The 26,328-nt window shown below is 47.5% G+C and overlaps 1 protein-coding gene across 1 annotated transcript in view; it reads right to left on the bottom strand.

Annotated features, from left to right (window-relative positions):
• The window catches only part of ZNF185 (zinc finger protein 185 with LIM domain), a 54,175-nt gene that overhangs the window by 6,878 nt on the left and 20,969 nt on the right, over positions 1-26,328 (bottom strand). The window contains exons 17-21 of the mRNA XM_063083270.1: positions 21,749-21,946; positions 8,090-8,287; positions 4,563-4,673; positions 3,408-3,488; positions 1,439-1,510 (exon numbers count right to left, since the gene is read on the bottom strand). Coding sequence (XP_062939340.1) covers positions 1,439-1,510; positions 3,408-3,488; positions 4,563-4,673; positions 8,090-8,287; positions 21,749-21,946 — 660 coding nt within the window. The remainder of the gene's footprint in view (positions 1-1,438; positions 1,511-3,407; positions 3,489-4,562; positions 4,674-8,089; positions 8,288-21,748; positions 21,947-26,328) is intronic.

Genomic DNA, 26,328 nt, shown 5'->3' with positions numbered 1-26,328 from the left:
ATCTGACTTGTCTTTACTGAATGTTACCAGCTTCTATTGTTAAACTTGCTAAAACTTTAACCCCACCTATGTCTCTTACTGTAACTTCCTGGGCTAAAGAATAAATGCAGGAAGAAAACCCCAATTCGAGGTTAATTCCCAAGGAAGGAATGCCTCTCGTTTGAGGGTTCTGGGGAAGTTAACCACTTTGAGGCTTCTCACTGCTCAGAAGAGATGAGCTTTGAGTAATTCTTTGTGGCTCTGTCACCCAGGGGAAGTGAGGTGACAGATCCATGGGGGGCAAAGCAACAAGTAATGTTTGATTCTGGATGTAGTAGCTGTGCAGTGGGGAGGGAGGTCCCCAGGTTCTGCCATACTACTAGAAGTGGATGCCTCATTTCATTTGCTCCTCCATAACTGGGTAACTCTCAGGTTTCTGATAAATCTGCCTTTCTCTGCTAAGACTTCACCTGGTGATGTGACTCATCAGGTGATTTATGGCTGCCCAGGATCCAGGTATCTGGCTGCTTCTTCAACCATAATGGAGGGGACTTCTTAGCCTCCAGCTGCTCACCTGCCCCTATACCTGTTTGCCTTTGGGGCCTGGTAGAATTCCATTCATCTTAACTCTCTCACTTCCTTTTTCTCCCTAATTGAGCCTTGGCCTCTGAATGTCATCCACAGAAATTGAGATCTCTCAGCACATGAGAAGCCAAATGGCAAAGTAAAAGCTTCCTTAATCTGGGAATAGTCAGGGCTCTGGGTTTTAGTCCTGGCTCTGCCACTGACTCACTTAAGGCATATTACGTATTCTATCCAGTCCTGTTTCCTTCAGTGTAACCTGAGTGAATTCAATCTCTAAGACTCTTTTCTCTCCTAGTTCAAGAATTCTAAAATAGGACTTCTTTATCATTAAGACCATCCCTGTGACTGTGCTGTCATATAGTGACAGCTTTCACAAGCACTGAATGAGCTGCTCTTTGCCCCTTCATTCAATTCATGGCTCCACACTGTGCATTCACTTCTGTGCCTCTTTTCTGGCTTTTGATGACAGCAGTCCAATTTTCTTCATTTTCCACTCACCACTCTCTTTTGTAGTTGTTTTTTCTTTTTACTTCTGGTTATATTTGCAAGTTAAGTGATCAGTTAGGTTCTAATCCACAGGGCCTCTCCTGCTGACATAAGCCCCCTGGGCTTTCAGATACCACCACTTTTCTTTTCAGTAGCCTTTTGTGTACACCCTCTGGCCTTAGCAGGGCTCAAAAGCTTTAGCTGCCATAAGCGTGACATCCCAATAAAGGAATCGCCATCCTACATAGTGTCCTGTACCATATAACAGATCTGCAACAGATTGGCAGCTACAAAGCAGGAGATAAAAGCAAACAGACTTGGCATGGAAATCTTCCCCAGGTGTTTCTCCTCTGTAGAACTGTGAGATCCCTGGTAAGAAAGTACGTACCTCTCAGAGTATGGAGTGCTGTCATATGGATTTTTTTTCTCCATGTCAAACAAGTCCTCAGTGCTGCTGACACTGCAGGGAGTTTGATGGGAGAGAGGAAAGCAGAAGATGGGAGCCAGATCACTACCCCAGTCATGCGTGGGGGACACTTTTCTGATGAGCCCTGTGGCCAAAACTTGAGATACAATTCTACACTGCCAGCCATCACCCATGACCCTGAGTGGCACCTGGTGCCATAGGGGCTGATGCCAACACAGCATAATGCTCTTGGAGAAGAGCCTTTCCATGGGGGGGTGGGGCAAAGAAGACCCATCGTGCTGAGGGATATGACAAGCGTGAAGTGGTTGGGATTCTGTGTAGACTGGGAGGACCCTCAGTTCCACTGACCACTCACAGCAGAAATTAGACATTGGGGATGCGAAAAAAAGATGGAAATGTTCCAACATAATACTTGTGCTTGAGTTACAGGGTGAAATTAGGAGTGTGATGAGTATTATTTCCTTTTTGTACCTTCATTTTCAGTAATATTGCCTTTTATAATAAAAACTGATGGCTAAAAAAATATTGCCAGGGAAGGGTGACTAGGTAGCTGTAAGTCCTGGGCCAGCCATTAGTGAAGTTGCTTTTCTCCTGGGATCCAAGTAGTGGCCCCACGAGATAGTCAGGAAAACTCCTGCCCACAGGTTACATGACCTGCCTAAGGTCACACTTGGAATAAGGGGTGAAAAAAAAAGTCCACTGGTTTTTCATAAGACACAACATTTCGACTAATGTTAAATTCAATTTTAAAATAAATTTAATTGTCAAAGTCTAAGAATTAAATTTAATGGAGTGATGGGACTGGGAGAAGAAAAACCAGGATATGAACACAATTCAGTCAAGTGACTCGCAGAAAGGCAAGGACTAGCTCCTATGGGTGTGCCAGAGGTTTCACATACATTATTTCTAATCTCAAAACCTCCCTGAACAAAGCTAGAGAACAGAAAATAGATGAGTGGCTGCCAGGGGCTGGGGTGGGGTGGTATGGGTGGTTTGCTGATGGGTCTGGGGTTTATTTTGGGGGTGATAAAAATGTCTGGAATTGGATAATGGTGATGGTTGCACAACTCTGTGAATATACCAAAAAAAAAAAACAAAACCCAAAACTGGATTACACACTCTAACAGGTGAATTATACCTCAATAAAGCTGTTGAGAAAAACCACCCTAAGAGGTTACTGATGAGGAAACCGAGGCTCAGAAAGACTGAGCATCTTGCCCAAAATGACCCAACCAGTGGAGGCTGAACTGGGGCTTGAACTTGAACCATGTTCGTCATTCCACAGCACCAGCGAAAGCCCATCTGGAAGCCCGAGAGGCCCAATCCTGAAATAAGGCCAGGAAATTCCTCTCTATTACTAAAATCATTGCCCCAGCAATGGGATGACATGTCATAAAAAAAAAAATCCCCTAAGGGACCCCCACCTCAGTGTGGGTAGGCGGTAGCGCACTGAGGTGACATGGAGGTACCCTTCCATACAGCACCAGGAAGCAAGCAGAGGATGAGATGACCAGTGAAAAGTTACACACATAGATCAGGAACTGCAGTCACACACGAGTTCAAATCGGGCAGGCTGGCATGACAGAAAGAGCACAGGAGTGAGGAGAGAAGCCTTGGGATCTGGGGTGGCGTGGGACTAACTAGACGGTTCCTTAGAACCCTATCAGCTCTGTAAGAACAGATGATCTAAGGATTTAACAAAAGCAATCAACAAAGACAGGCAGAAAGGACGGCACTGGGAATGGGCTGCAGGAGCAATTAACTGTAAAGACACCCAGTAAAGTGTTCTACCTAACTCATCCAACTGATTACCCAGAAGCTACTCTGGGCCACGCCCTGGACGAGGCACAGGGGATGCAGAAATAGGACAACATGGGACCTGACATGAGGAGAAGGCCATGACATGGAAGGATCCAGGACTTGCTTTTACCTGCCATAGCGTGAAGATGCCAGCTTCCCAGAAGACAGTTCGCTAGCATTCATGTACTCCTTCACGAAGAGAATCCCTTTGCTGTAGAAGGAGAATAGCAGAACAGAAAGAAATATACCATAAGATTCCAAGAGACTGAGCCTGATCCACAGGAGGGGTCCAGGGCTGGGGGAACCCCAGGTGGCTTGAAGTAAGTGAAGGAGCTCATGGGAAGGCCCAGGCTCCAAGGGCAGCAGCAGGAAGGGGTTGCTGGTCTGCTAACACTGTTGCGTGCTTGAGCTAAAATCCCAGCCCAGGGGTTCAGCCTGTGTTTAGAATGAGAGCCCTAGAAGGAGACTCCCTGCAAGCGGTGGCAATGTACCATCCTCTTTCAGGCAGACCTTAATGTCACCACACTCTCCCTAGGGTTCTGGGCTTCTGCTCTTCAGCCCAGTGGCCTTCCCACCCCTCCTCTCTAGCTACACCTTCTTTCCCCTCTACCCACGACCAAGACATCCTCAAAGCCTTAGTGCTAGACTGTTGGTCCTTGCCACCCAGTGCTTTCACCAGGTGAAAAATCTCTATCTCAAATTCTCACTCCTGGAGTTCCAGAGGCCTAGAAGTCACCTTATCCTGGACAGGCCCCTGGCAGCACTGGAAACAAGGTCTGGCCTCATGCTGGGCTTAGCGTGGTCCTGAAGGTGGCCCCCACTGCCATGTTGCACACTCCAGCCTGCTGGCCGGATGGCAACAGGGCCTGTCTCTGATCCCGCTTCAACACGCATACCTTACTTAGTGGCTTTCCTGAAATGTCACCCCTTCCTGCACTCTAAGAGGCACCTTCCCAGGTATGTTCCACAGATGGCAGAGCCCAGCTGCTGGCTGCATACCAACATCCACTAACAGCACAGGAAGTGCCACCTTAGCTTCTTACTGGAGAGGTAGAAGGGGATGTGGGTGTCATGGGACCATGCTCAAGCCCGCAAATAGGAGTTGATATCAGGGAACTAAGACTACACCATGTGGCCCCTTGGCCAATGTGCTGCTGGGAATTGGGGGAGGCACTAGAGGGGAAGCGACATGGAACTAAAGTTGAGTCCTTTACCTCCAAGGAGGAAATGGGGAACCCCTCATGCCCTGAGAACATCTCCCAGATTGCTAGGTATCCCTTCTTACATGGTCGAACTGGAGTCCAATTCACTTGGGGGGGCTGGAATATAAATGTGAGGATGCTCAGAAGCAGCAGTGACGGCAACAGTGACCGTGCAGCTTGAAGGGCTTCTCGCCCTGAAAGAAATGGACAGCAGGGGAGTGTGTCAATACCAAGAACTGACATCTTCCAGGGTCAAACAGGGTTTGCTGGGGCTAACCTTGAGACTGCACATCAAGGGGTTTAAAAGAATGCTGGTGTTTTTGAAAGCTTATAAATCACTGAGCTCTTGTGTGTGAAGGCTCTTCAGAGACCAACAAATAGAACTTCTTCACAAATGAAAAAACCAAGGCTAGGTGGGTTAAGGCATGGCCCAGGTCACACCATGGCCCCGACTTTCCACTCTCCATTCAGAACTTCTGACTGCAGTCTTGGCCTTGGCCTTTGTGAGTCCCTCACTTAGAGTGGAGTTGTGGAGCTACCAAGCATGTGACAATCAGGAGAGAGCAGAAGGGGAAGATACAGCCCAGCTCACCTCTTCACTGGATGGGAGTGTCCCTTACTAGGGTTAGCAACCCCTGCCCCCATCCTGCAGAGAACTCTCCAAGGCGGAGGGGCAGGAGGCCAAATGGGTTTAGGTGTTGATAAGAAGGAAAATTAGAAACGCCTCATTCTGGAAGGCACCTGCCACTAGCAGAGGCAGGAAACTGACAGGTGTCAGGTGCCTTCCAACTAACGTCTGTCTCCATCCCCCACCAGGGGTCGGGGGCTAGTGCTGCAGGTGTACACTGCCTGGGACTGATTTTGGCTTCTCTCCAACATGCTGCCACTCAGACTGCACTCTGTATATAGCTGCTTCATTCTAGCCCAGGTCCTGGGGTATCACCACCTTGCCAGAGAATCCAGTGCCCAAAACCTCAACTAGTTTTACAGTGGGGAGGGGGAAGAACTCTCATGATGTAGTGCCTGCCTAGCTCTCCTGCCTCATAGTCTCAAACTACACTATGTGCAACCACAGCTCAAGCTGTGCTATTCAGCACGGAATTCCCCTGGACATGCCAGGCTCTTGCACTCCATTAAAGATAGCATCACCTCTTCCTCTGGGAAGCCCTCCTGGGAGGGCCTGCCCTCCCACCACCAGCTGTGTGAGACACCCTGCCTCAAAGCACCCAGTCACCCTGTGCCTATTCCTACATCACCCTATAACACAGAAATGCACCATGGAGACTGAAGATAGACTGGATGGGAGAGGAAGCCCCATGGGAGCCTAGACAGACAGATGGGAGATAAAATGCAAAGCCAAAGAGCAAGAAAGAGGATTGATTACAAGAGGGAAACAACTAGCAAGTGTCTGGTAACCTGTGACCCGTCCTGCAGAACTGAAGGGGCAAGGTAAAAAACAAATCCCATGGGGATCCCCTCAGGATTCCAATGCTCCTCATCTTTCGTAGAGTAAAATCCCGCCTCCCTCTCAATGGTCTCTGCTCTTACAAAATCCTATGAAGCACCACTCCTGTCCCTGCTCACCTCACCTCGTACCCTCTTTCAGGCCCTCCTCCCCCTCTTCCTCGCCCACATTGCTCCTTCCCAGGTTCTCTGCAAGGCAGGCTCCTCCAGGTGTTTCGGGGTCAACAGAAAATCTTCCCCTGACAGGCTAGCTACAACACCCTCTGCCCTGGCTCCTCCCCATCAGAGCACCCAGTTTCTTTCTTTTCTGGGCTTATCACAAATGCAGAAGCAGTATGCATATCGCAGTGATTAACAGCATAGGTTTGGGGTTCTGAATGTCTGGGTTCTAATGCCTGTTAGGCCACTTCCTGGCTGCATAACTGTCAGCAAAGTACTTAAACTCCACCTGCCTCAGTTTCTCATCTGTAGAATGGAGATAATAACAGTACATCCCTCATAAGATTGGTTATTCCCAAATTCATGGTCGCTTTAGGGAAATATCTCTGCGAAGCAAAGAGAGCTCCCAAAAGGAAAGCAAGCCTTCCTTCAACCTCATTGAGTGTGGCTCCAGGAGGTGATAAAGGAAAGGCCTGTGGCCTCACACAGAAAAGGACCAGAGGGACACCAAAGCCAACTGCTGGCATGCATCCCATCTGTCATGTTTGAGAGACCTGAGCCAGGCTTAGGAATACAATAGGTCAGAAAACGCCTTCTTTGCTGAGTTCTTCAGTAAGATGAAGCTAGAACAGCTCTCTACTTTCCCTATTACTGGAGCCACCAAATCAAAGCAATGAACTGTGTGGGAGGGTGATGGCAGAGCTAGAATACTTGACTGGCGGAGGCAACACTGGGAGCTGATCAAGGAAATGATTTGGAACCGAGATATATACAGTGGCCAGATGTCAGAGCAAGGCAGTGGGTCAAAATCAGGTAAGGGGACAGGAAAATAGCCACAAAGCACCCAAAATAAGGAAATCTTGAGAACAAGGCAAGCCCTGCTTCAGATCAGAAGCTTCTACTACCCATCCTGCTGGTGTAGGAATCAACAGATGGGTTCCTAGGGACCAAAGCTAGATGTGGGAGCCAGAAAATTCTATTACAGAGATAGAAATAAAAAGTTCATCTGCCAGGAATGGAGACAATGTCATCAAATCATGACATTCTTTCCTGCCTTCTATGTCCTGCTCACACAGAGAGCTAAGAAGCCCTTCCAGAGACCACACTCCATCTGATCCAACAACTCCAACTTTCCATGGATTTTTGGAAATGAGAATTGACAGAATGTTTTAGAATGGTGTATAATCTCCTGCTAGATTGATTGTAAAAACTCAATCATTTTCAAATGTGGAAAAGTATTCTACAAGTTACCTAGGTTGTTAAAATTGGAAAGTTCTCACAGCTACTGCGAGCATTGTGATTTGGTGTTGACAGGTACTGCTCTAGAGACCAGGAGCCAAAAAACTACCACTCTGGGAGACCTGAGCTGCTCACAGGGAAGTACATCAAGGGGCTAGCACTGTCTGTCCCCTACTGCTCTGTTCCTCCTTGGTCCTTGGCTTTTCTCAGGAAACTCATAGCGAATTTCCTCAAGCCACTGCTGCCGGCCTCTTGCAACCACTTCACAACCCTAGGCGACCATTGTGGAGGTGAGTTATTGCCAAAAATGCTGCCCCTGCACGGCCCACCTGGCGGTGGTGGCAATGGAAGAGCTCATCCAACAGTAACCTTTATTTCTGCCCGTGAATTCCATCCACATCAGGGCACACCTTCCTCAGAGACTTTCCATCTCCATGAAGGCAAAAGCATCCCATATCCCTCCCTCAACCCAGGTTTTCCAGTTCCAACTGGCTGTCAGATAACATGGTTCTCTGAGCACCTTCTCTGTGCCAGACTTGGTCTAACAGATTTCACGCTACGGCTTGAAGCTGAAACCACAGAGATCTATCCCTGCTGTGCTCACTTCTGATCTGCTTCTCTCTGGCTCCTAGCCACTCGCACCTGCAGAGGATAACTGGCATGCCTAGTGTGTGTCTGTCCTGGACTGTGGCCCCTGACAAAACTGCTGGCTCTGGCAGGCAGAAGCCCAGTGCGGCTCGAACCTTACCTGCCAGCACAGCATTCCAGGTCGATGAGTTGCTCAGGTCCATTGGGGCTGCTCCGCTGCTCTGGGGTGCTGGGATCTGCAGGTTGCTGAGTGGGTACAGCTAGGTCTTCTTGGCTACCTCTGGGTTCCCCAGGCCTTTCCTGCCAGGCCTCCCCGACCTTGGTGGCCACATTCTTCTCCTCACGATCAGCCGAGTCACTGAGGAAGAATGGACATCCTTATGAAGTGAGTGCCATGGACTAGGCCTCGCTCACCCACGGCAGCTGGCTGTCACCTCCCACGGACGTGGAGGGGCTGGGTTAGAGAGGAGCCAGGCACAGCCCACAGACAAAGGCGAAGTACTCCTGATAACTTCAATGAGATGTCGAAAGACAAAGTCTCCTAGCTGGAAACACACTAGGATTACTGTTCTCCTCCCTGTGCCACCTCTTCTTTCTCCAAGTCCTTCCCCACCTCCAGCCCATCTTCCCCCTCTAAAAAGACCTAAGCCGTCCAGTCTTCTCCCCAGGCCACGGTGCCTCAGGAAGACCTGTGTACGCAGTCAGGCACCGAGCCCGCTAGCGAGGTAGACGGAGGGGCCCGACGCGCTCTGGAGATTCCCAAACGGGCTGTGGGTCCAGAGAGAGGGAAAGGCTATGAAAACCCTAAGTTTCAAAGGCGGGGCCAAGAGAAGAGGCCCGGGCCCATTTGTGGTCCTCGCGTGCCACCTGCCGGCCGGCGCGTGAAATGCCGCAGAAGCAGCCCTGCCAAGGCCGAGCTCGCTCGGGCCAGCCATTTTCTCTATTGACGGTCTCACTTCCCGGCAGGCACCGCGGCCCGAGCCCGCGAGCGCAGGAAATGGCGGCGCGCGCAGGCGCACTCACCACGGCTGCACGCCGAGCTAAGCGAGCACAAGCCGGGCGAATACGCGCGCAGGCACACACGTGGTGGTGTGGCCGCTTTGTTTTCACCGCGGGGACTGCCGCGTCATCTTTACTGTGAAGCAGTCAGTGCTGTTATCGCAAAGCAGTGGCATTTGCATCCCTTTTCCACAGATGAACAAGTTGAGGTGAGGCTCTGCTTGCAGCTAATAACAGTGAGGATGGAACTTCGACCCCACCATGGCGCAACCTCATCACGTGACGGCCGCTACACTTATAGCGCCCTTAAGTCTACGGATGAGGGTGGAATGGAAGCAGCGGCGAGAGCGCAACGCTTAAACGTCTTGCTTAAAACAGCTACAGACGGCGGGCCCCGTGGCTCACTCGGGAGAGTGCGGCGCTGGGAGCGCCGAGGCCGCGGGTTCGGATCCCATATGGGGATGGCCGGTGCGCTCACTGGCTGAGCGTGGTGCCGAATCCCCTTACCGTCAAAAAAAAAAAAAAAAATTAAAATAAAAAATAAAACAATTACAGGAATTTACCCCAAAGGACAGACAAAGTTGACTCACTGTGGTTAAAAGAAACATTTAAATTGCTTAACAGAACCAAATGGCCACAGAGAGGGAAAGGTCAGACACAGGGTAAACGACTGTCTGTTAGAAAGTTTTCTTTTCTGTAACTAAGCAAGGGCAGCTTGAAAAGATAAAGCCAAATAGCTATAGCTGGGAGTTCTATATTGACATTCAACAAGTCCACCTGGCACCAACTATCCACCCCCTCCTTCTCTTTCTTGAGGACCCACTGTGGCTCCAATTAGAAAACAAATTCCAGACATTCTCACCCCTCTTCTCCAATAAGAAAGGATACAACAAAACCAGACGTGACCAGTCTATGGAGCCTGTGCAGTAACACACCTTATGCCCTATAATTACATATATGTTCACTCACCATGCATGTACATGGTGTCTCCATAAATATTCATAGCATTCCCCTAAGCTTACTGAATATGCATGTGAACCTGATATTGAAGGCATAAATACCAGCCTTCCTCCTTTGTCCAGCAGAGTACTTATCTTCAGTCCTGCAGAGAGAGGTCTGTGCTCCCAGATCTGAACATTGCTTCTTTATGGAAAATAAAATCTCCCTGTTCTCTTCAGTGGACCCTGTGGTCCTCTTTTGTTAACACAAACGAAAAAGTCTCTTCCAACTTCAGTACCCCCACCTCGCCCCAGACACTTCCCTTCCAACAGCCAAACTCCTTAGAAAGAGCTGTGTACGTTCACTCTTGTCACTTTTCCATTCCCTTTTCACCATCAACATTACACAGAAGCTGTTAGTGCTTCTCAAACTGTGCTCAATTACCTCCCTTCCCTCATCTGTCTGGACCAACATGTGGTCTTATGGTGCAGCCCCCACACCATGTGACTTACCACAACAACCGAGCTTGTCTCTACCCTGTTCAGCAAGACAAGTCTACTGATGACAGGCTCGGATGTCCTAGCAATGTCGAAGATTATAAACATTTATAAATACTCTCAATTTCTGTACTTGTCATAGGTGATAACGAACTACTGGTGTGGGGGGGTATGTATGCAGGCTGCTTTATCACACAGATCACTCTGGGGATCATGTTCCTCTAGACATTCTTGCAGCTAAGTCCAGTTAACTTGTACAGTTGGCCATTCCCTCTCTTTTTTCTTCCACCGCAGCACACTGGTTGGCCTCCTACTTCTCTGGCAATTCCTCACTATCTCTTTGACAGACTCCTCTTGTTCCACCCTACCTATTGACAAGGAAAAGTGACATCAACCTACTCAAGGCACCTAAAATGGAGCCCAGATACCATCTCAGCTTGAGCTTCAGGCATGTCCTGACTGAGAACACTCTGAAACTTTTCACTCAGCCACATCACAAAGGTTATGACTTCCTGGATAAACAACTGCCACGAATCTACTGATCACTATTTTCTGATACTTCCTACTGAACTGGAAGGTCCCTGCCTAAAGTCCACCCTTACGGACACTACTGTTTGACATATACTAGTACTAGCCACAACTTGTGTAACTGCCCCCTCCTTTTCAAAGTCTTTATACTGTAAATACCCTGACCCTCTTTTGTCTTGGAGCACATGTCCAAGACTTCTTGAACTTATACCTCCTGGCTCTCAAATGAATCCTCTTTGTTTTTTATCTCAGCCAGGTGGTTTACTTTGGTTGACATCATAATATGGGTGCTCCTTTAGGGTTCCAACCTCTATGTCTTCTCTTCTCACTTTATGTGTGCTCCCAACATTACCCATTCCCATGGCTTCAGTTGCCACTGACGTAACAGAGGACTCCCAAATGTCTATATCCAGTCCAGACCTCGCCCCTAAGTTCCAGTCCCACTTGTCTATGTCTCTGCCTCCTGGACCTTCCTTCTTACATGTCGCATAGTAATACTACACTTAACATTCCCCAAACATATCTTCTTCCACTTCCCTGGGTGAGAGTCTGAGTGAATGGTGACGCCATTTTTCTGAGATGAGAACACAGTGGGAGATGCAGAATTTGTGCATTAATTAATTTGTTTTGTTTATTTGGTTCTTTTTGCCAAGAGATGGTGTGCTGGGGAAGACGGTTTGGACTACTGTGTTTTGGAAGGTGGCAGAAATCCACAAGGAAATATACATAGGTGAGCCTGCTGCTTCTACCAGCTATGCTTCCCCTTGTTCCTTGAGAGTCTTAGTCCAAAAACCCAGGATGGGTTATTGTCTGGAGGATGACCAAGTGTCCACAATTGTCTATTCCTTACCCTCTCCTTTGCCTTGACCAAACATTAGGCAGGCTTCTCTCCTCCCCAAAGGCCCCTGAATTTTGGCTTGCCCCTGTTTAAGCAAGCACTAAAAATGCAGAACATGCCACACTTATCAACTTAAACACAAGAATCAGCTGACCACAGGGAGACACATTTCCAGTTAGTGCCACTCAGGTTCACCCTTGCTTGCCCAACTACACCTTAAAAGTAGCTGCTAGCTCTGCTTACCTCTCCTATCAAAAAAAAAAAAAGTCATTATCTGTTTGATTTTGTGATGATTGCAAATCCTGAGGTTGCAAGGTTATTCCTATTGCAATAGTCTTTTAAAATAAAATCTCTCCTTATCTAAGTTCATATTTGTTTTTTTTTTTTTTTTTTTTTTGTCATTTTTTTTTTTTTTTTTTTTTTTCCGTGACCGGCACTCAGCCAGTGAGTGCACCGGTCAGTCCTATATAGGATCCGAACCCGCGGCGGGAGCGTCGCCGCGCTGCCAGCGCAGCACTCTACCAAGTGCGCCACGGGCTCGGCCCTCATATTTGTTTTTATTTGACACTTTTTCTGGTTCCATGACTCAGCTACTTCCCAGTTCTTTTCTGTTCGAGCAAGAAACATCATTGGACAGAAATTATCTTGGCTCTTTTTGAGTGGAGATTTAACCCCCGACTCTTTCTGTTGAGCAGGACTCTTCCCTGGCTCCTTTCAGTTTGAACAACAATCTTCTTGGACAGTTTTCTGGGCTCTCTTCCCTGACTCTCAAGTGGGAAATTCCTGGCTCTTCGTAAAGCCTTTTGCTTCTCCCGACTCCTTGTCTAGAGATTGCACAAGGCAAGCCCTTGAGCTCCTCAATGAGAATTGCACTGAGAAACCCCTTTTGGGATCCCACACAAGGACTGTGTGCAGAAATTCCTAGTGAGACTTCTTGTCCCACCGGGATCCTTGCTCTACTTGATCCTCCTCCTCCCATGGGTTACTCAGTCTACTGGCTGCCCCTCCTCCTCCTCTGTTGCTGACTATTTGCTCTGCCCCATGGCACTCATTCTGTCCAGTGTCTCCAGAAATGGCAATACTTCACAGAGAATCATTTGGAACTTCAATGGCCTCTTCAGGAAACTTGGGATCTCCACAAACTGGCTCCTCTAGAGTTTCTTCCTCTCCATCACCCTCCCCCACCCCTCTTTACTCCTTTTCATCACCTTGGACCTCCCCTTCAGCTCCCTTGAATCCTTTCACCCATCCCCCTTCAACACCTCTACCTCCTCCAGCCCTTTATTCACCCCCGCCAGACCTGTCCCTTCTAACTCCAGCCCCTCAACTGCATATAGTCATCAGAGCTTCAGGACCCCACCACCATGGAGGGCTCTTCAGGGACTCAGGGACCCCAAAAGCAGCCACCCAAGGCTGAAAAAGCCCACTGGAACCACTTTGGATATTGTATCCAGTCAGATAAGCTTTGGAGACACCCAGATGTCCACTTGATGTTTCTTTGGTCCCTCACCCAAAATTCAGTCCACATCCTCCTTAAGATTACACATCAGGGCAAAAGAAAAATCTGAAAAGTCTCCTCTACAAATATTACTGGAAAGCTTTAGCCTTCTTATTGAGCAGGTAACTTTAACTTGTCCCATCTGCCAGAAACACAATTCTGATAAAAATACAAAGTGAGGCAAAGATGAGAGCCAATGCTTTTATATAAAACAGTGAGCTTTGTATTTCTGTGCTTATGTCTGACTCATGGCTGAAAATTTAGAATGGAAGTCATAGGATCTCTGTGTCTGTTTGTATGTTTATGTATATATGTATTTTTATATGTGTAATATTTCCCTATCTCCAGATGGTATTACCAAATTAATGTACAAAATCCCTTATCCGTTATTCTAATTGACTTAGACATAGACAGGCACTTACATAAATTAAATATTCCTAAAACTCCCAGAAATTAAGGAAACAACTTACGATACTTCTAATGTAAACAAAAAATATTCTTATGAAAACTAACCCAAATGTTTCAAAATTCAAGTTCACAGATTTAGGTAAATCTTTGGCAAACAACTGGTTTAATATTGTTAGTTCAATAAAAAACAACTATGTTGTCTAAGTTATCAGCCTTACATATAATATAAGCACGTTTTTATTCTACTTGGGTATATTCTTCCCAGACAAAAATAGGTTTACTAGTCAAAAAAGCTAGGATTACATCTCCTAGATGTTTAAGATTATAAGAATATAAATGTGCTTGTAAACAAACTGAGTCATTATTCTGGAAAACTTTTTTTTTGACAGAAATTGTATTTTATAATATGTCAGCTCAAAGACAGTTTCCAAGATCTGTTTGGTAACTTAAACCTTAGATTTATGCTAAATTAAATTAGCTAAATATTCATTAAATACCTAGATCATTTCTAAGTAAGATAAAATACTTAGTTACTAAACTTAATTTTAAATTTATATATTTTTGCTTATCTTTTACGGTACAGAGAGGCTTTATTTGAATCTGTTAATAAACATGTTAATTTGTCCACACCAAAAAATTACACTTAAAAAATTATGTAACTATAGGGGCCGGCCTGTGGCTCACTCGGGAGAGTGTGGTGCTGATAACATCAAGGCCACGGGTTCGGATCCCTATATAGGGATGGCCAGTTAGCTCGCTTGGGAGAGCGTGGTGCTGACAACACCAAGTCAAGGGTTAAGATCCCCTTACCGGTCATCTTTAAAAAAAAAAAATTATGTAACTATAAAAAGTTATGAGGTGTATATTCATAAGTTTTACTAGTCTGCTACAAAACGCTGGTGTATGACAGTTCAAAATTACTTGGTTTTCTCTATAAAATAGAAGTTATTAATGGTTAGAAACTATAATCAACATACATAACTTAGACTACTAGAAGTAATAATGGCAAAGGGAAACAACTTTGTATGTAAGAAATGCAAAATATGTTTTCACTTAAAAAAAAAAAGAACAGTTTTATCCAAAATTTAAATAACTAATGGTTAAAGAAAATATGAAAGACGAAATGTAAATGGATATTTTAAAAATTATAGAAAGTTAACAGAAAGGAATTTTATTTGCTATGGCTAAAAATAACTAAAATTTAATGAATCTATAAGATTTTTTAAAAAGAGCTGTAGTATCAAATATTATACTGGTATAAAACTAAAATTTGGTTTTGTCTGTTAAAAGAAAAATTTTTTGGATCACTGGTCTGCTTTTAATTAAAGGTTATAAATGGTTTTTCCTTCCTTCTGAATAATCTACCTAAAAGGTAAAGATTTTATGTTTTATCAAAGGAATGCCCTATCCTTTATGTTAACTTTATCATGTCCTTAATTATTTTTAAAAAGTATTATCAATTTTAAAGAAGCTAAGATTCTTTACAATCATTTTACTTCCTATGTTTCCTTTAAAGTTTTTGTCACTTTGATTCAATAGATAACCAAATATTATTTCTCACTAACCCATAATTGTATTTAATCAAATGTTCAAGGCCTCCTGACAACTCCTGACATTTTGCCTTCCCCAAAATCAAATCTTAAATATATTTTACACCTATAACTGACATTGGAATTTCCCAGAGCATTCCTGGAAAACCCAAAAGGATTTGTTCTTTCACTTTGTAACAAGAAAGGTGCTAATTAATTAGGTATATTTAAATATTGTATAAATTGCATCGAATGCATTGTCAAATCGACAAAAATGTTGAGCCTTCCCCAAATTAATTTTAATGGGTAAATGTTATTAATATAAATATTTCAGAGAGTATATAAAATTCCTAGAGATTTGTCAGTGCCCTCACTGCCCATAATATGTTTCTACTTATCGCAGTCCTGATGCTGCTTTGAGTAATGTCAGACAACAATATAGTATTATCAGTCATAATTTCAACTATTTTTTTAAATGTTAACTTGGTCACGATTTTACTTCTTTAATTTTTATCCAGTGTATTCTAGGCCAGTGGTTTTCAATTGGAAATTTACGTCGCTTATCTATGAAATTTTGTTAATACATAGATGTTTAGGACCTTTCCTTCACTGATAATTTGATTTTATTCAGCTCTCAAATCTCATGGTTATAAATATGTTCTTACTACCACTTGTATGTTCTCTCAGTGGCTTGAAGATTTCCCTTATATAAAAGGGTCATTGCTACTATGATTGGTAAACTTTTGTTAGAACAAGTATTCCCCACATGGGGAATTCTACTGGTTCTTTCAAGTGACTGAGGAATTTCACTGGTAGTCATTCCAACAAGTTCTTCCTTTATCCCCGAAATTATACTGTCCGTATCATCCCCAATCACCTGAAATAACATAACTAATGGAGTATTAGAATTAAAGCTTGATAAACTCATGAAAAAGCTCAATCTCCAATGGCCTAAGGTTTTACTCTTAGCACTGATTGACCTTTGATCCTCTCCTGCCGGGTCACAGCAACTGTCGCCATTTGAAATAATAACTAGCTCACCCATGAGAACTCCCTATCCTGTCTGGGCTCTCCAGGATTCTAACCTGGTCAATTCAGACATTCTAAAATACTGACAAGGATTTTTCCTATTCTCCCTCACAATTTTGTTATCATCTACATCTCTGCAGGTTCACAACTCTGCTTCTCTCTGCCCTTCCTGGAATCCCAGTCTAGGAATCTGTGTCAACTAGGAAAGTGCACCCAGTGGCTTTCCCTCTGGTGCATGCCCAGACTTGGGCTGAGGGACTGCTTGCTACTACTAGCAGTAAGTGGTTCTTAATCCCCAGACTCACAGAGTCCAAGTGCTGCCCATCAGGTGCCACGGCACAGTTTACCCTTTCTGATGAACCTAGTCTACTGAGATGCCATGCCAGTGACCTGAAAATAGGGAACCCAGCAGGTCTGGAAAGGGGTCTTGTCTACAGCCACACACCAGAATGTTCCAGGACTTGGACCACTAGGAAGAAGAGAAGAAGGGCACTTGCAGAGTGCTGCTGTCACCTTGGAAACACAGCACTGTGTGCAAGGGCCTCCACCCAGGCCAGCCTAGGCAGGGCCTCCACCTGAAAGTCAGGCCTTGCTCCAGGCACCCTTGTCAGCTAATGTGTTTGAGCACACCGCCTTGGCTCAGCATCTGTGGACTGGGCGCATGCTCAATTGGCTCCAGGCAGCACAACGGCAGGCCGGAAGTACTTCATCCACCACCTGGGCCAGGAGACGTCGCACATTCCACCCAGTCACTTGACCCAGAAATGTGGCTTTCTAAATTGACACTTCCCTCTCTCTCACTGCTCCTCTAAGTCTCATCTGTCGCCCAGTTCTGTGTCCATCATGTTTATTTTACAGTCCTCTCTGTCCCCATCTCCACAACTGCCACCCTAGTCCAGGTGCCATCATCTCTTATGTGGAAGTATGGAACCCCTTCCTAGCTCTCCTCCCTTGCTCTGCTCTGTCTGCTTCCAGTCCACTCTTCTCACCGCCACTGGAGAGACCACTCCAGAGCACCAATCTGACCATATCACTCCCCTGCTTCAAACATTCCTAGCTCCTCTTTGTCCGCCAAGGAAAGTCTAAAGTTCTTATTATGGCATAAAAAGGTGACTCTGCCCATTTGTGTTGGGGGTTCCCAAGACTAGTCCTGGGTTTGGTGATTCACAAGGAGAACTCAGAGGACACAGCACATAGTTGTACTCAGGGCTATGGTTTATTACGGTTTATTACAGGGAAAGGATACAAAGCAAAAGCAGGGGAAAAGCACATGAAGCAAAGCTCTGAGGAAACAAGGCACAAGCTTCCAGAGTTCTCTTCCAGTGGGTCACACAGGACACACTTAATTCCCCCAGCAGTGAGTTGTGACAACACGTGTGAAATGTCATCAACCAGGGACGCTCATAAGAGGCTCAGAGTGCAAGGGTTTTATTGGGGGCTGGTCACGAAGGCACTCTCTGCGGAAGATGTGCGAAAAGCCCAGGCTCCCAGAGGCAAGCAGGTGTTCAGCATAAACCACATTGTTTATGCACACGATGTAGGCACAGTCAGTCTTATCTCTTCTCATTTAGAGAAAGTTCCATATTGAAGTAGAGAACAGTTTACTTTTCAAGTTCCTGAAGCCCAGCCAGGGCCCAATCTGTCCTTCCAGGGATAGTAATCTCAGGGCAGCTATGTTAACATTTTTCTGCACATCGTTTGTCCAACATCAACTCATCCACTCCTTCTCACCATACACTGTAGCCATATCAAGCCACAGGGTACTCCGCAAGCATATCACACTGTGACCTGTCTACTTTAGCACAGGAGACTCACTACACCTTCTGCACACCTCCTTCACCACTAGCAAACTGCTTTTTCAAGAAGATCTCCTGTCACTTCCGTGCAGCATTCCCTGATTCCACCAGGCCAGCCAACTTAGCTGCTCCTTCCTGCATGCTCCCATTGTGTCTTAGCAAAACTCCAGGTCAGCACTTCCCACTGTCAAGGGCTGTGACCTCCTTGAGGGCAAGGACCAAGTCTTATTTATTGGTATCCCTAGAGCTTAGCACGTAGCATAGCACAGGTAGTCACTAAGTACAATTTGGTTTAATTATGGAATGTGTGGCTTATTAATTCACAGGAAAAACCAAGGTGCACACGTTTTTCCGCTCACTCTTTCCCCTGCCTTCTCACCTACATCTGTCTCAGAAACAGTCTCCTCCTTCTTTCCCAAGGCTCTAGGACCCCACCATGGCCTCAATGACCCTTCTCCTTCAGGCTTGCTCACTTCTCTTTGAACAGGAACTCTCCTTATCCTGTGTGTATTTCTTCCCATGGGCACATAAACATGCCCACATTGCTCCCTCCCGTAGGAAACCCTCCACATTGTCCTAGAGCTGTGATTATTCACTCACCCCTGCCACATCCATCACACCCTCCTCAATGCACCGTGACCCAACCACAGCCTTTCCCACCCACAGCCTGCTGCCCTCAAAGCAGTTGTGAGTTCCATGGCGCCAAGTCTGATGGGCCTATTTCAGGGCCCTCCACAAACAGGAAAGTTAGCTCAGCCTGGCTTGATTTCCATGACTGCACTCTTTCCTGATTCTTCTATTTATCTAACGTTTTTCTTCTCAGTACCTCTTCACAGCTCCTTTTCCTTCTCAAGACCCTTTGATATTATTTTCCAGAATCCTGGCCCATATGCTTTATGCTTAAAACTCTTACTTTACCCCTTTTTATTTTATGGATTCAGGACTTCAGGGGGGTGATAATTCCATTTTTTTTTTCTTTTTCAGACAGAAGAAGAGCATGAAATGGAGATAAATGTCAGCTGATGAAGCAGGTAGCTTTAGATGTCCAGCCCAAAAGGAAGGCTCTGTGTCCCTGAACCACAGGGCCTTACCCAGCCGGCCCTGAGAGCTCGTGTAAAGGGGCAGAGACTGCATGCTTCACGCACACTAGCTTCCCAAGGCATGCCCCAGGCAGCCTCATCAACTCCTCTCAGTTCCAACCTGTGAGCCTCAGGTCAGATCCTCGCTCAACTCCAGTCCTGTCTACCTAATAGCCTACTGGGTATCGCTACCTGGATCCCATGTGGGCACTTCACCCTCAGCGTGGCTCCATAGCCTTATCATATCTCTGCATTGCAACACCCCCTACCTCCTTGCCACAAGCTGGTTCCTGTCACCACCCACCCAGTCGCCCAGCCCTGAAATCTGGGGAGCAGCCTTGGCTACCCCTTTTCCTTCACCTTTTCCTTCACCATTACCTTTAAGCCAACACCACCTGTAGCTGCATTTCGGCCTAAGTAAACTGGCCTCCTGCTTTGTTTTGCTGTACACCTCCTAGCTGATCTTCCTACAACTCAAGTCTGGCCATAACACTCACATGCATGAACACCACCAGTGGCCCCTGAGACCCTCAGGATGTGGTCACACTCCTCAGCCAAGCAGCAGGTACCTGCCCAGCCCTCTCTCGGTGCTTCCTGCCAAGACACCATTTAACCCTCCTTCACTGCAGCCACCCTGACTCCACATTCTCTTCGCACCTACACTTCTGCAAGCCCCACAGTTTCTCCACCGTGTCCATCTGGCAAAATCTTTCTCAGCTTTCCAAATGCAGCTCCAATCTCACCGACCTGTAAAGGAAGCCTTTCCTGACACTGCCCCTCTCTGCCCCCCCACCCCCAAAGAAGAAACCAGAACCAGTTACCTCCTCCTTCACCTATGGGCTGCACTTATTAAACCCTCTCACTACATGGCACACTGACCAGTGTAGGAAGCCATGTGATATGACAGGAAGTCCAAAGTTGTTTGCTCAGCGTCTTTGGACTGGGCCCCTACAAGGCCTGGGGCCAAGAAGTCAAAGATGGGTGAGATATTCTTAAGTGAGAAAATATGTTATCTAACAGGTGAGTCTGACCCTAAAAATAACCTCCTATCGAACTATAGTCAACCCTTGAATGTCACAGGTTTGAACTGCACAGGTCCACCTATACGCAGAAGCCATGTAAAAGGAGGGCCAACTTTTCTTCTGTGCAGGTTCCACAAGGCCAACTCTTTAAAGTACTTAATAAGGTATGTAAATGTAGAAAAAAAAACCCACACTTGTGTGTACATTACAGAGCTAACTCTGTTTTCCCTTTATAACGAGCCCTTAATGATTAACTGAGATTGTCACAAAAGCCGCTGTCCATCATGCTTGAAGACTCTACATCCTGTCTCCCCAATACATTTACCTACATAAACCCCAGCCCTCGGTTGATGGGGCAGGCAGTTGGGACTTTACTCTCTGTCTCCTGGTCAACATCTTCCAAAATAAAAAGGCTTTCAAGTTCTGCCTGGCTGGTGTGATTGGCGATGCCGTATAGCTGTGAGCACGCAGACCTACACGGGCTGGGGATCCCCCTGACTAAGTTGGCCTCTCACACAATGGCTGACAGTCAAGGAGAATCCCATGGGATTCATTCGTTACCACTTAAGTTACTTAACTACTCTTTTTGTATCTAAGTTACTTAACTACTGAAGTAATGACACGGGGAAAGTTATACTCAGATTTCTGACTGCATGGGAAGTCGGTGCCCAATCCTCTCATTATTCAAGTGTCAAATGTAATTATGGAATGTCTATGGTATAAGAAGCTCCAGAACCATGAGGGCGGATCAGTACTTTTTATTTTATCCCTGCAAGAGGAGCCACAGGCACCACCTACTCCACACAGCAGACTCCTTGCTAGACTCCACCATGGCCTGCCTGTCTTTTGGGGTGGTGAGAGTACTGGCTCTCTCCTTCTAGCATTTCTGCCTTGTGTAAAGAAATTGTTTGCTTTGACCTGCAGAAGGGGCATATGCTTTCGTGTGCACTCCTGGAAATCAATGAGCTGTTGACATGTTGGTGGCTGTGTGGGACATGTAGTATTGGGGCCAGCAGGCTAGATGCCTCCAGGAAAGCCTTCACTTAAAAACCTCACCCCCACACCACACAGTCACCTCCAGTCATGGTCATGCTTGCCCTCTCACTCGTGCACATGGACACACACCAACACATTACCAGTCACATCCCATGTCATGTTCTCTTGGGCCCACTGACACACACTCTCTTCCATTCACTCTGACCTTCTTTCTCTGCTTCACTCTGTTACTCTGTTTCACTTTTATTCTCTCTTTTTTTTCTCTCTCTCATGCTGTCATTGTCTGACATCACCATTTTACACACACAACAGCCCTCACCCTACCTGGGACCCCAACCTGTAGTACACATGTACTCTGGGAGACAGCCTTCATTCCTGCTCCATGCATTTGGAATTAGCCAGGACTTCTTACACCTGGGGACAGACACCTCCTCCTATCATAGCTGCATATCAGCTCCTTGAGCCACAGGAATTCCATTGATATTGCTCCAGGCCCAGGGAATCACTACCATGACCCCATTCACAGAGCAGGAGCCCGAGCACCTGGGTGTGCAATGTGCCAGGCATTGGCATGGGCGTGTAGCGGTTCCCACCTGGATTGTGGCCCCTGACAAAACTGCTGGCTCTGGCAGGCAGGAGCCCAGGGCGGCTCGAACCTTACCTGCCAGCACAGCATTCCAGGTCGATGAGTTGCTCAGGTCCATTGGGGCTGCTCCGCTGCTCTGGGGTGCTGGGATCTGCAGGTTGCTGAGTGGGTACAGCTGGGTCTCCTTGGCTACTTCTGGGTTCCCCAGGCCTTTCCTGCCAGGCCTCCCCGACCTTGGTGGCCACATTCTTCTCCTCACGATCAGCCGAGTCACTGAGGAAGAATGGACATCCTTATGAAGTGAGTGCCATGGACTAGGCCTCATTCGCCCATTGCAGCTGGCTGTCACCTCTCACGGACGTGGAGGGGCTCATCTCTTGGAGGATGGGTTAGAGAAGAGCCAGGCACAGCCCCCACCCCGGGGAGCAGGCAGGCTCCTCCTTGAGAGGACCCCAGCACCACTGCGCCCTTCTCGCTGACAAAGGCAACCTCCATGTGCAGTTGATGAAGCCAAAGCCTCCAATGCTTTTGCCACCCCTGAATTCAGCAAGGAGGGAGTGGCTTCTCCAGCTGTCCCAAGTAGCAAGCTCTTTGCGGGGGAGGGGGGTGCAGATGGGTCTTCCTTGGCCTCACATCACATCTGCACTGCACTCTCAAAGCTGGGTACCATGGGAAAGAGAGGAGAGGCTGCCAGCTGACCCTACACTTCCATCCCCCTCCCATCACCATCCCTGTCCCGAGATGCAAGGCACTGCTTCCAGGGCTTAGCAGGCCAGGGGAAAAGACTAAGTCAGGTTATTGATGGCATAAGCCCAGCATTCCAGAAAATGAAAATCCAGTTCACCATCACCTAAATCTTGGTTTCCTCTAAACTTGACTTTCCCAATATCATCAGCCTACATCCCATAGGTGGTGGGGCTACCCGAAGACAAGAAGACACTGCCAACTACCGCCAGCTGTGAGGCTCTTTATGAAAGTTAATCCCATACTAGGCAGGGTCCTTGCCTTCAAGCTGAAATAACAAGGGGGACGATGGCCATGCTTTTCGAAGAGTATGCCCTAAAAGCAATGGGATTCTTCAGCCTCAGGTGGGGGTAACTAAAATTCCCAAGCAGGGACAAGCTGATCACAACCTCCAGCTGCACCAAGCAATACCGCAGGCAAGTGGGTGTGACGCCACCCAATAACTATGGGGAAAACATCCCATTGGTACTGTGCCTCTCTGTGCTGCTTCCACCCTAATGGTCTGCTGCTGCCCATCCAGATACCAAACGTGGTCTGCACAGATAGTGCCAGTCCCAGGGATGCCAGCAGGATCCCCTGACACACCCACTCTACCTCTGCCTGTGACATACATGCTTGAGCCAAAAACAAACACAGAAGGCTTAAAGATCTTGCCTCCTAACTCTGGTAGCCCTGAGCTACCTTTACCACGGATTTAGTCAGAGTCTGTCCTGTCCCATGACTTCTGTAGAAACATGGTAATACAGGTTGTCCTTACCAAGTTTGTGAATAGAGCCAGGATTCTCCACAAAGAGCAATTTGGGATCCACTGCAACATACAAAGGAATGGACAAGGTTTCTTCATCGTAGGCCTTGGAGCAGGGCCACTGCGATTTTAGCACATGTAACCCATCTGGGTCATGAAAAGGAAATCTTAGTCAAACACTCACAGGAAGACTTGCTGAGCAACGTAACATTCCAAGGGTCTTATTGTCCAGGCTCCTAATGAACTGCCTGGAGTCAAGTGGTTAGAGACAGGCAAGGTAATACTGAGGGTGGCCACGAATGAGGCCTTGGATTTTTGATTAGTTGGTTTCTCTACAGTCCTTCCTTTTGCATGTAACTGAATCAAAGACCCAGTAGTCTAAAATGGCCACTGCCAACCCAACTCCTGACACAACCACACTCTTTACACAGAAGAGAATGTCCCCTTCTACTCTTGCACTACTTCCACTGGACTCCTCCACGGGTTGACAACACTTGTCAGTAGTGAGTATAAATGTGCCTAAAGTTCATCTGTTCCTCATACAGAAAACATAAACTTCAAAAGCCCACACTTGCAACATAAGGAGGAAAACAGCATGTTTTAGATGTAAAGCCTGATAACAAAAGTTTAGCGGGAAGGAGATGAGATCCTGTGTCTTATCAAATGTAATCAGACCTTAAAACTGATAAAGGGATGGGTCAGCTTTCCCACTTCCTTTGAATAGTTTTAGGGGAAGGAAGTATTCCTCTGGGGCTGACTCATTTAGCTTGAAGGCTTTATAAAACTAGCATTTGACATTTATACAGTACTTTGTGCCAGGAAATGTCCTACATGCTTTACATATACGAACCCATTTACCTTCCCTATACATGTGAGAAAACTGAGGCACAAAGGTGCTGGGTAATATGCCCAAGGCCACAGAGCTAGTAAGTGACAAAGCTCGGGTTTGAACTCATGCAGGACCAAGTTAGAATGTGGCAGAATCCCTAAAGTTTTAGACAACTGAAATTGCTTTGTAACCTAGGAAGGGAAGGCTCCATTGCTGTGCAGGACGTCACCGCCCCATCAGATCAGGAGGGAACGAAGCCCGTCCTCACTGAGCCCCACGGCGCGGCCGGCCGAGCACTGCCCGCGGGTCGGTGCTGGTTGGGGGGTCCGGCTGCGCTCCCCGCACGTCCGCAGCCCCCGCGCCCGGACAGCTCTGCCGTCCAGCGTCCGAGGCGATCGACGCTAGGGCCCCCCGCGAAACCAGCCCTGGCCGCGCGAGCCCCTCCTCCTCCGCCGGGGCCTGGGCGGCCGGCGACTGTCCACGCGTGGTCACCCGACGGCCACTCGGGCCCCGCTGCTGATCGCGCCACGGGGGGGGAGGGGGGAAGGGCAGCGAGAGCCCGGGGAGCCCAGGGCGGGGCCTGGGCAGCGGACGGGCCCATTTCTGATCCTCGCGCGCCACCAGGCGGCCGGCGTGGGCACGGCCCCAGGACAATGCCTGCCGTCGCCCATCTCGCCCCGGGCAGCCATTTCGCTGAGTGGAGCGTCGCATTTCCCGGCGGGCACCGCGCACTAGCGGCGGCTGCAGGAAATGGCGACGTGCGCAGGCGCACTTACGACGGCCACACGCCCGCCGAGACGCACATGCGCGCGCGCGTCACTACGCGCCGGTCGGGTACGTACACGCGCAGGCGCACACGTCCTGCGCCCTCTGCGCGGACCGCGGAAGGGTCGTCACACCCGTGTGCTACGTCCAGGCTTTCTTCTCCATCCCGCGTCTGTGTTCCAAAGAGATCGTGAACGCTCCAGAGCGGAGGTTGTCAACCTCAGCACATTTTGTGCCACATAATTCTATTGTATGTGTTCAGGGGTCTGGTGCTGTCTTGTGCACTGGGGGATGTTTTGCATCATCCCTGGTCTCTACCCATGAGAAGCCAATAGTAACTCCCATCCCCAGTTGTGACAACCAAAAATGTCTCCAGACACTGTTACATTTCCCCTAGGGGACGGGGAGGTCCGGGAGATGACCCTGGCCTAGAACCACTACCCTAGAACAATGGTTCTGGACTAGAGACGAGAATAAACAGGGGAGCTTTTAAAAAGACGTGGACGGTGGAGGCCCACCCTAGAAAAATTTAATCCAAGTCTCCACATGGGGCTCAGAAAGGTTTTGTTTTTTGACACTTCTCGGGTGATTCTCAAGTGCAGCCATAGTTGTGAAACACTGTGATCAAGAAAATTTGTATTGATTTTGCAAATTTTTAATCGTCAGAGGAAAGCAGTTCAGAGCCTCGGCTCTAGATCTGGCCAAATCTGGGCTCTGTTCCTAGCTCTGCTCCTCACAGGAGTACATCCCTCAGTTTCCTTCTCTGTCAAGTGATCCTTTCCCCGGTATGGGGAAGATTAGATGAGATCACACAGCATGCTTTACATGTTAACCACCTGGAAGTTACTGGTTCTGGGTCATGAGAATAGGATCCAAAAAACATTTTATAAACACTTTTGGTAGTTTCTCCTGAGGTTTTCCTTAGAGCCTCTTACCTTGGGACTCAGCTCTGCTACTTGTAAGGCCTAGGATAAGTCACTTAACCATTTTATGCTACAGCTTCCCCATCTTATCCATCTCACAGAGTTGCGGGGAAGACTGTAAAGCACCCAGCACTGGCTATACTCCAGCCATGCTATGCTTTGGAATTTGCTAAGCATGTTCCCAACAGAGGGTTATGAGGTTTGCAGTTCGTTATCTGCAGCTCTCTTCTCCATGCTTGTTCTAGAGTTGGTTCCTTCTCTTCAGAGGAGCTCACCTGAGACTCCCTCCTCCACCCACCTAAGTAGTAGCCCTCCTCACCACCATAATTATCTGAGCACTCTGGCTATTCTCTTCAGAACACTAGGTCCTTCCCAGGAGACACAGAGACCTGGATTCCAGACCTTTGTTCTTCATTCTAATTAGGCGTAAGCCTCGAGAGAATGTGGGGAGAGCAGTAGGAGACACTGTGAGTAGATGGCTGTGCACACAGTGGGCACCCCCAAATTAAGTAGCTGGTGTGATCATTAACAATATCGTAGTACAAAAAGCCAATCAGCCATAACTTCTTTGCCAAGCCTCCTCTTCCACCACTCCCCCACAAGGACCCTCATTGCTGGCCACACTCAGCTATGCACAGTGCCCAGAAAA

This window comes from Cynocephalus volans, chromosome X (assembly GCF_027409185.1).
Source record: "Cynocephalus volans isolate mCynVol1 chromosome X, mCynVol1.pri, whole genome shotgun sequence".
Classification (NCBI taxonomy): domain Eukaryota; kingdom Metazoa; phylum Chordata; class Mammalia; order Dermoptera; family Cynocephalidae; genus Cynocephalus; species Cynocephalus volans.
Note: the sequence above shows the minus strand (reverse complement) of the source record. Positions and strands in the feature narration are given on the sequence as shown.